Source organism: Notechis scutatus, unplaced genomic scaffold (assembly GCF_049901735.1).
Source record: "Notechis scutatus isolate UNSWTSFEM ecotype Mainland unplaced genomic scaffold, rNotScu1.2 NSCUSCF104, whole genome shotgun sequence".
In the NCBI taxonomy this organism is placed as follows: domain Eukaryota; kingdom Metazoa; phylum Chordata; class Lepidosauria; order Squamata; family Elapidae; genus Notechis; species Notechis scutatus.
Window position 1 is genome coordinate 38,663 of NW_028263137.1, and position 10,726 is coordinate 49,388.

The 10,726-nt window shown below is 41.5% G+C and overlaps 1 protein-coding gene across 1 annotated transcript; it reads right to left on the minus strand.

Annotated features, from left to right (window-relative positions):
• Positions 1–3,394: 3,394 nt before the first annotated feature.
• Positions 3,395–10,365, minus strand: LOC148128610 (vomeronasal type-2 receptor 26-like). The gene is made up of 4 exons (XM_087948731.1): positions 9,800–10,365; positions 8,039–8,833; positions 3,740–3,952; positions 3,395–3,466 (listed from the first exon to the last, which is right to left on the minus strand). The coding sequence occupies exons 1-4, from the start codon at positions 10,037–10,039 to the stop codon at positions 3,395–3,397; spliced, it is 1,320 nt and encodes a 439-aa protein (XP_087804857.1). The 5' UTR covers positions 10,040–10,365.
• Positions 10,366–10,726: the final 361 nt, after the last annotated feature.

Sequence of the window (10,726 nt, forward strand, 5' to 3'; positions counted from 1 at the left end):
ACACACACACACACACACACAAACACACACACACACACACACAAACACAGAGTGGAGGGGGGGAGTTAGAGAAAGAGAGAGATACAGAGGGGGGAAAGTGAGAAAAAGAGAGGGAAAGAGTGAAATAGAGGGAATGAGAGAAGAGGAAGAGAGAGAGAAGAAAGAAGAGAGAAAGGGAAAGAAAAGAGAGAAAGGAAGCAAAAGGAAGAAAAGGGATAGACAAAGAAAGGGAGAGATGGAAGGAAGGGACAAAGAAAGAAAAAGAAAGGAAGAGATGGAGGGAGGAGAAAGTGAATGAGATATATGGATGGATAGATAAATACATGGAAGGAGGGAGGGAGAGAGAGAGAGAGAAAAGGAGAGGAAGGAAGGACACAAACCCTGGCTTCAGAAGACTCTTTGAAGTAGCACAGCAATCAAAGGCTGGGCTGCAAGGGATCTCGGAGGTCATCTAATCCAACCCACTGCTCCAGCAGGAGATCCTTACAGAATCAAAGAATAGCAGGATCAGAAGGCTGGGTGCACGTGTGTGTTTGTGTGTTTGTGTTTATGGTTGTCAAAACTGAAAAACCAGGTCAAGGAGCTCTGGGGAGATCAGTCATAAATTGGAACACTTGCTAAGCAACTGGCCATTAAGCGAGGACCACTTGTATTTGGTTTGCCAGTCACATGGCCACCTGGCCATGGCCACCTGGTCACGTGACCATCAAGCCACGCCCACAAATTAAGGATGCCCACAGAACCGGTTGTTACAAAAATTGAATCCCAGCCCTGGATGGAACTGAGAAAAGATTTCAGCATTAAGTGATAACCAGCCGGTTCCTTCTCATAACCCCATTAACACACATTTCTCCCCTCTTCTCACAGCCATAATTTTAAGGTGTGATATCAGAACAATCTTGATAATTTCAGGTGAACTGAAAGCCTTGGAGCTGCTTCCTAGGAGCAGAAGGCCCATTGCTCCATCCCAGGGAGGGTGAAAGGGAGGCATGGAGAGCTCTGGCCAGGTCCGGCCTCCTTAAGAGCCTCCCAGATTCTTCCGGTTTGTCGGCTTCGCGAGCGGCAGGGATTTGCGAAGCTGCGCGATCCCTGCCGCGCTAGCCGTTTTTGGGGCTCCGACCCACACGGGTACGGAGCTAGGCCCCTGCAGGGGCAGCTGAAGGTAGGGGGATCCGGAGAAGGGACTGGGGTGTTGCAGACCCCTCCTGGCCGGCAGAACCCCCTTTTCCCAGGACGGTGCAGCGGCGGTCCGTAATGGCCGCCACAAAGAAGCTGGCAGCCGGGTAAGAATGCGCAGGAGGAAGTGGAGAAAGTGATTGAGAGGAGAAAGTTTTTCTTGGCTCCTAGGACTCTAAGACATATTTAATAAAATTCCTGAAAAGTATGACTTTCTGAATAATACCTGCCAGAAGAGGAAAAAAGCGGCTGCTGGAAGGTGCTGAAAGGATAGCTTTCCTCTTTTCCTACGGAATAAATAACTGGATATTAAGAAACCTATTTTTTTAGGTGGAAATTGGTTTTAAGCGATGAGTGGGAAGAGAGAGGATTAAAAAGAAAATATTTGTATGCTAAGATTTTGTTGGAGCAGATGCCTTAAGGATTTGAAGACTAGAATATATTGTAATAAGATTTTAAACAGATTTGGACTTTCTTTCTCTTTGATTGATATTACCCCAGAAGGAGAAAGTGAGAACTCTGCCTTGGTTTGGACTGATTGATAACTTTGGGACTGTTTTATCTTTTTTATTTTCTTTTGAATATTCTGGTTGTTGTAAGAAGAAAGAAGGAGAAAAGAAAGAAAAGATTTATAATGGCTCTTTCTGTTGAGGAACTAAGAAAAGAATATGAACAAGCAAAAAAAAATGGTAAAGATGGTGTGGAAGAAGCTTTCCTTTTCTTAGAAATGGCGCTTACTAATTATCAACAAAAATTACAACAGATGAAGACAGCAGAGGAACAAGAAAGAAAGGAAGGAGCCATCTTTAATGAATCTCAGAATTTGATCCAGAAAAAAGGAAGAGAGAAAGAAAAGAAAAGAAGAGAAAAGAAGAAAACTAAAGGACTTAAGGACTTAAGATCTAAAAAAACATTTAAGAAAGGGAAAAATAAAGTGCAAAACCAATATGATGATTGTAAACAAAGGGGAAAAGAAATACGACAGAGAAGGGAAGCCGGTAAGGCAGAGGCTAGAAGAAGGGGGTAGAAAGGTTTGTTGGGAGAAGAAAGAAAGGGAAAAGGTGGAGAAAAGCTACAATGTTTTGAAATTAAATGAAAAAAAGGAATTTTTTATGGATAATGGATAAAGTATAATTTTTTTTTTTAAAAAAAAAGATTTTGCAAGGTACATAAGATGAGATGGTAGTATTGCAATGGTTTAAGAGTTGATAAGAGATTAAAATGTTAAAATGTTTAAAAAATGATTGGCTTTAAAACTTAATAATAGGAGAGGTTTAGAATATTGTTTTAATTAAAGAGTTTAATAAAATTATGGTATTGATGTTATTATAAAATCTTTATTATAGTATTTCTTTTTAATATTTGGATTTATTGTCTAATTATGCACTTAATTGTGTTGGATGTATTAGTTAGATAGAATGTACCAAGCAAAATCTGATTGGGTATTAGATATTATTTTAAAGATTAATTTGATTAACTTAGGGGGGAGATAGAAAGGCATCATACTCTGATTAATGATTTCAGGAGAAACTGATTTTCTTTTTTTCATAAGGGATGAGATAAAGGGATGATAAAAAATGGACAAAAGATACAAATATAATGATTTAAACTAAGATGATTAATTAAGGTAGAATTAAGAAGTGTGAAATATGTGGAGAAGTTAATATAGAAGGCTTAGAATGGTAAATAAAATAACTAATGATATGTAAGATGAGCATGAATATAATTGAAGTCCATGAAGAGAGAGACACCTGGGTCCAAGTTACTTTCCAAAAAGATTTTTTTTATGTTTTGTGTGTTGTGTGTATATGTCTTTTTTGGGGGGAGAATTGGTAAAAACTTGTAGAAATATAGAATGAGAATAATGGTAACTAAGTCAGAAAGAATCAGATGAAATAATAATAATGATATTGAATAAGAGTAAAGAGAAGTAAAGAGAAATTGAATAAGAGGTTTTGGTATATTATATGGAAATGGTTTAAAACAGAATCATAATTTATCTGACTTGTTAAATTTACAATGGAAAAAGGTTTAAACATGTAATGAATAATGATAATTTGTGTGTTTTAAAAATTAATAAAACTTGTTTTTTTTTTTTTAAAAAAAAGAGCCTCCCAGATTATGGAGCTGCCCCTTCAGGGGACACTTTTCCCCAAGCAGGACGAGAGGAAGCTTCTTTCCTCCAATGGAGCCAAAAGGACCTCCGTCCACTCACGATTCAATCCCATCCGATATGGTCCAATCCTGGATTCAGGCCCCGGTCTGCAGAATTGCTGCCTTCGTTGCTCTTCTGGGCACAAGGAGCAAACAACCAGAAGCTACTAGCGACACATTCCCCAGCCTTTGAGGGTTTCTCACCCGTTTGATGGAGACCCTTAATTGTATGGGGTCCACAAAATGGAACAATACCGATGCCTCCCAAGCAGCCTAAGGGAAAAAATCCGGTTTCTACTGCCCAATTCTCGGTGAAGGTCAACCACCTTTGGGGAATAGCATCAGCCCTCTTGAAATGGGACCTCAGGCTTTTTGAAAAATGGAGAGAAGACACCAAACTTTCTCCTACCTTGTTGAGCAACCTTAGCCGTGAAAGAACATCTTGGTTGATATAAAGTCTCTGTCTTACAAAATACGCCAGGTGCACTTCGCTGGGATCATCCCTGGGAAGAACCAAGAAGCCCCAAATGAGCAGATCTGCTGCTACCTCTCCATTTGGGTCCATGTAGAGTTCAATGTGTGAAATATTGACAAACTCAATCTTCTCCAGGAAAGGATGGAACTAGAATGGGAACATGCAGCAATTTTAAAAGCAGAAAACTTTGTTTATTATCCCAGACGCTTTTTCAATATTTAACCTTTCTCTTGTAGTTGTCTAATTTACAGACATGCTTCATTAGGAAAATGGGTGTTACCACTATCTTACAAGTGAAGGGAAAAAGTTCACAAAAATTTGTCGATCATATTTTGACAATATAGATTTTGACAAAATATAGTTGAACAACAGAAAAAAGGAGATTTATGAACTCCCTGAAAGCAACAGGTTGGTTATCAGAAACACGGATTTCTGAAGAAGAAAATTGTCAGGGTGATCCTCTCCCAGGAGGCCCAGACAGGAAACCTGAGCTAGGTCCACTTTGCTGTAATCCTGCACTGACAGGATTTGGGGAGCCAGAAAGTACAAATCTCCCACTGACCCTTTTTTTATGCAGCTGTAGGTGTCCTCCTCTTATCTGCTTCTACCCCAGGCAGAATCTCTCCTCCACCCCCCAAAAGTCATTCCCTCCTATCACGGCCCTTTCTAAATGGGTTGTGGGAAAGGGGGGGATATAACTTATGTGCTCTATGCAAGTCATCCTCACATATTATTTCATTTCTTAAATACATTATGGAAATACTGCTGATATAACTTGATCTCAAGAAAGAGTAATAAACAATTTTGTGATGTGATCAGAAACCCAGTTAAGTGAGGGGTGGATGGTATGATAATTAAGTGGACTAAAAACTGATTTAAAAATGGTACTCAAATAATCTTTCGTTTTTTAAATCTTTGTCATGAAAGTGGAAAGATACAACATTTTGTCGTTAGGTCATCAATTTTTCTATGTTGTCATTAATATAATAGGGTTGATAAATCGCTATTATACAAGATTTATAACAATTCTCAGGCAAATATACGTTTATGTTATTTAAACATTACCAACTTTCCAGAAAAATATTTATGATTTCCTCCTAGAAACAACTGTATGACTAAAAAGCAGTAGAAAACTATCTGGATTTTAGCATTTGATAAATTATAGTACCTCATATAAGAACATTAATGATGCACTGGATGAAGGATTGTGCCAAACTTGATAAGTATGTAAGGGACCCAGTTTGGTCTACTGGTTAAGCCCCCGAAGTAGAAAGCAAGAGGCTGTGAGTTCAAGATCCTCTTTGGTCATGAAGCAGGCTGGGAGATTTGGGGCCAGTCTCTCAGCCCAACTCAACTCACAAGGTTTTTGTTGTGGAGAAAATGAACACACAACTACTCATTGGTACTCAGCCCCCGTGGCTTCTGCAGAGAAGGGCTTTTAAGGATGGGGGATGAGTTAGTGCACTTAGTGAACTCAAACAAGGTCTCAAAGATCTGGAAATCCAACAAGATGGGGCTGCTCTTCCCAAGAATGTTTATTTGAGCAGCCTTTAGAGCAACAAGATATTTATATCAAATAACCCTGCGAAGAGTCCAAAGGGAATTAACCTCCGAGAGCTGCAACGGAGTTCCCAGAGCCGTTTCAGGGGGCCGATACAAAGAAAGAGCGCCTGAGCTGAGACTGGGCCCCTGAGGACAAGGGGCCACTTGAACTGCAGCTCACGCAGAGGTGGTATTCAACCAGCTCTCACCGGCTCAGTTGAACTGGTGGTCACCCCTGGTTGGCCACACCCCCGAACCGGGTCGCCCGCTTGTCCCAGTCGCTCTCCCAGCTTTCCCTACCACGTGGTGGCTGTGGTGCAGATCGGGCAGATGTCCCAGGGCTGTTGCACATATGCACTGTGTGTGCAGCCGTGCATGTGCTACTGATGCAGTGCGCAAGTGGAGCAGCGCTGGGACATCTGTCTGCCTGCCCGCCCTCGCAGATTACGTTTTCTTCCTTCTCCCAGCGGATGCGCCTCTTCCAGCCCAGCCCAGCCTGGCCAGCCAGCAGGTGGGTGCACAGTTGTCCCGGGGCTTCTCGCCCCTCTTGTCACGATATGCCTGCAGGAGCCCCTCAGGCCACCTGAGCCGAGAGCCGCCATTCCCCGGCTTCTACACTCCCGTGCTTGGTCGACACCTCTTCACCTTGCCTGAAGCGGCTGGTCTGCCCCTCACCCTCCCCTCCCTCGCCTGGCCTGAGAAGGTAAGGGGACGGTGGGGGATAGCGAAGAGGCTGGGTCCCTATCTATCCCTCTCTCTTCCCCACTCTGTGTGTGTGTGAGAGAGAGAGAAGAAGAGAGAGAAGAAGAGAGAGAGGAGGGGGGCAAGAAAGAAAGAAGAAAGACCAAGAAAGAAAGAGGGAGAGAAAGAGAGAAAGAAAGAGAGGGAGAATGGAGAAAGTGAATGAGATATATGGATGGACGGATAGATACATGGAAGGAGGGAGGGAGAGAGAGAGAAAAAAAGGAGAGGAAGGAAGGACACAAATCCTGGCTTCAGAAGACTCTTTGAAGCAACACAACAATCTAGGGCTGGCATGCAACGAATCTCGGAGAAAATCTAGTCCAATCCCCTGCTCCAGCAGGAGATCCTTACAGAATCAAAGAATAGCAGGGTTAGAAAGCTCTCTCTGTGTGTGTGTGAGTGAGTGTGTGTGCATGTGTGTTTGTGTGTTTGTGTTTATGGTTGTCAAAACTCCCAAAACAGGACAAGTAGCTCTGGGGAGATCAGTCATAAATTAGAACACTTGCTAAGTATCCGGCCATTAAGTGAGGACCAATTGTATTTGGTTTGCCAGTCACATGGACCCCTGGCCAAGCCCACTCAGTCACGTGGCCACAAAGTCCCACCCATCTGGTCACATGACCACCAAGCCATGCCCACAAATTCAAGCCATGCCCACAGAACCAGTAGTAAAAAAATTTGAATCCCACCAGTGAGTTCACAGCCTGCTATGCGGCATCTCCTATCAGGACTCAGGGATTCACTTTGTGACGCCTTTCCTAATAAAATATCTGGGAAATACGGAACTCTTTTACGTGCAAGTGCAGTTATCAGATCAGTAGGAAGGAGTTTCTCTGAATGGGGCCAAATTCTGTTCTGCTGTAATGCAAAATGATGTATTTATTTATTTAGGACATTTATGTTGCCACATATTCGCACATGACTCAGCATTAGGCAGACTCTAACTGCCCATTGACTGTCATTTATTTTTATTTTTCTCCATTGTTATTATTATTTATTGTAATGCTGGTCTCTGACTGTACTAAAAGTGCACTGGATGAAGGAGGAAGCTGTGTTGGAGACATTTGCCATCTTGAGTTATGTGTAAATAAATGCATGTTTAAGAAAACAATCTCAAAATCGTACTTGACTGCAACCTGAAACTGAGTCTTGAGAGAAGACAAGGAGGAGATTATGAGAGCAGCTTCTCCAACTTACAAAATCTCTCAGTTGGACAAGGGAGGATTCAACACTCTTCCAATGACTGAAAGGGGTGTTGGGAGTAGTTAAAACCCTCCCCTCCCCTAGGAAAATGAAATATTTTAGGATATACTAAAAAGGGAGAATCTATTTCTCTAAAAAGAAAAGTAGAAACTCAGAGAGCCTGAAACTCAGGCCCCCTCCCACCTTTGCTAATGGACCATTACTCTGGCCTAGGCCAGTTTATTTTACATAACAAAGATCTACTTCAGGTGAAGCTATATAGGAATTGCCCAAAGACATCACCATCATCCAGCGAGGCTCAACCAAGCCTGGGACTCAAGACAGCCTACAGTTGCCCCTGCATGGCCCCATGGGAGCCTGACAACCGATCAGAATACAAGCTCCAATTCAAATCCCAACAGAGGGCATCAAACAGTTGCACTCTCAGCATGTCAGCCCTTCTTTCCTCAACCAAGGCATGTGCTCCTGAACACCATTAAACCATCTTCCAAGCAGTCACCATGTTTCCAGCGTCTTTCTTCCTCACTTGGAACTGAACCCAGAAGGAGATTAATTCCAACAGAGGCTAGACAGAAACTTCAGATCTGCTCCCTGTTATTCCGGAGCGTCAGACAGGAGCAATTAGATGGTGCAAATCGGTTAACCATTTGTAGCACAAGAAGGTTGAGATGTTCCCCTCCTTCTCCTTTGGGTTCCTTCTCCAAAGGATCTCAGATTAATGGATCCCTATCGGGACCCCCATACCTGCCACGGATGCAGCCTCGGAGCCCCTAACCGCTTTTCTCCCTTCTTCCTTCCCCTCCTCGATCTGGAGGAATAAGCGGCATTCATGGCCTGGGCCAAAGTCTGAATGATACTGTAGCGATGACGGTCATTTATGATCCGTTTCCTGTTCCTTTTCTCCTGGGTCTCCAGTGGGGCTTTCTGGGTGCATCTTCTGTGGCCTTTGACAGAAAAGACATGCTTGGAAAGGGAACAGCGAAAATAATGATCTTGAAACGGATCTTCCACAAAGAAATAGGGTTCAAAGGCAGCATCCATTGGCCTTTTTTTTGACAGATAACCAAAATTTGAAATACTATGGATGTATTTGAGAGGTATGTGCTTCTTTATTGTATACGCTACAAAATTTGTGAGGATCCAGACTTTCCCTTCAATGGGTCCTGGCAAATGCATAAGTGCTTCATGGAAAGGAATAATTCTGTTCCAGATGGAAATAAATTCTATGAAGTGGACAAAGACGTTGACTTGTCTCCACTTAGAGAGGGTCTCCCTGAGGGGTGCTGTTTGTCCAGTTGCTGTGAGTCGTTGTGATATAACCACACAAATTCCATTCCTGACAAGCATCGGAGGAAAAGTCCTCATGAAACTATCTCCATTCTCTGTGTCTGAAGCAAAGAGGCCAATCAGGGTCCATCTGAAATGGAGGAGCAGCTGGACAATTGCTGGGTATTGGAATCCTTCTTTGGGGAGCATCTGGTGGAAAAATGGGAATCTCCTTTTATCACTCAGAGCCTCTGAAGGAATTCCAAGAGTGATCTGAAAAAATAATGAAGAATCCTGTGTTATAATGTGGTCCAGATCAACTCCAAAATATTACTTATTGACAAACCCAATTTTGTTTTGATGAATATATAAGAATAGTTTGTTCCTTAGTCACTGTTTAAAATATTTAAGACAGAATATTAACAAGATTGTCTATAAAAATGGAACGCAAAATCATATTAAACAAAAAAAAACAATAAAAATGCAATGTAAATTTCTGTGTCACCCATACAATTTCAACAATTAGATTCAAATTAACAGATGTTAGATAAAATGTCTGGATCTAAGATATAGGGCTGTATTATATGCTATTTTTGAGTACTAAAACCTCTTTCTCAGCTTCTATATCCCAAATTCTTTGTGAAGCAATTTTTCAGCTTCTTCTCTAGATGTACAAGAGACTAAGAGACCACAACTGCTAACACAAATTGACAGTTGTACAATCCAATAAGTGTTTAATTGAAATGTTGTCTCTTTTGGGACTATGTCTGTTTCATCACTTTAATTTTAACCCAATAATTATATACCCTGAATTTATACAATGCAGAAATTGTGTAAATTAACAATTATCTATGAGGGCAGGAGCTCAACTCCTTTTATCCATCCCAAAGATACTCTTCTTGGTCTGAATATTTTTATACATAGACAGGACTATTGCCAACTTGATTCCAATTGGATAAGGCAGATATTATTGATATGTGAAAATGAATACGCTAATGGAGGACCTCAAAACCTGGATAGTTTTTCAACAGTTGAATATTCAGTAGCATATCCTCTACAGAGATCTTATGGCTCTTCAGGCCTTTAATGGTGAAATTGAAGATGGAGATAATAGGCTAAGACATAGTTGTTATGTTCCCTAATATTCTGAAAAACAGCTCTTGAATTCTATGAAGATATTGGATCTGTTGTTTATCCCCATCACCCCACTCACCTTAGATAGAGAAAACACACACAAACCTGTGGGACTTTGTAGGTGCCTCCTAATGTTGACATCTGGATGGAGATGTCCCTGGAAGTTTGAGCAATCAGAGCCAGGAGGTTCTCCTTCCTCCCACAGCCATAGTTGGGGACATTGGCTTCTCCAGTGGAGAGAATGTCCAGCAAGACATCTGAAGTGCGTAAAGTGCTCAAAGAGTTGTCATGGATGTTGTAACCAAGTGTGAGATTGTGCAGGAGCTGGGAATTCTTGCTGACCATTTGAATGGCAAAAATGAATTGTCGGGTAGTTTTTAAATCAGAATTCTCCCTATTGTAAAAATAATTTTAAAAAATATTTTTTAAAAATATATTTTTTAAAAATAATCCAGTTTTGTTCACCAGATTACAAAAAAGATGTTGAGACTCTAGAAAAAGTACAGAGAAGAGCAACTGGGATGATTAGGGGACTGAAGACTAAAACATATGAAGAACCATTACAGGAACTGGGCTTGGCTGGTCTAGTAAAGAGAAGGACCAGGGGAGACATGATAGAGGTCTTCCAATATTTGAGGGGCTGCCACAGAGAGAAAGGGGTCAAGCTATTTTCTAAAGCGCCTGTAGGCCAGGCAAGGAATAATGGATGGAAACTGATCAAGGAGAGATTCAACCTGGAAATAAGGAGAAACTTTCTGACAGTGAGAACAATCAATCAATAGAACAGAAGTTCCCTCAGGAAGTCGTGGGAGCGCCATCGCTTGAGACCTTCAAGAAGAGATTGGACTGCCATCTGTCAGAAATGGTATAGGGTCTCTTGCTTGACAGGAATAAAGCAAAATAAAGCAAAAGAGGGAAGCCATGGAAATAAAAATCATTCAGGAAATTAGACAGGTCCTGAGGTACAAAAATAAGTGAAATAAGAAGAAAAGGAGAGTGTTAGAATTGCACATGGAGGGAATGCAACTCTAT

Bases quoted from the DNA above. Each gene is read 5' to 3' on its own strand.
- LOC148128610 (XM_087948731.1), bottom strand. From the start codon at position 10,039: ATGGTCAGCAAGAATTCCCAGCTCCTGCACAATCTCACACTTGGTTAC. The intron at 3,953-8,038 runs GTATGGGGGTCC...TTCCCATTCTAG, and splicing joins CGAGGCTGCATCCGTGGCAG to TTCCATCCTTTCCTGGAGAA. The intron at 3,467-3,739 runs GTAGGAGAAAGT...CCTTGTGCCCAG, and splicing joins GGCTAAGGTTGCTCAACAAG to AAGAGCAACGAAGGCAGCAA.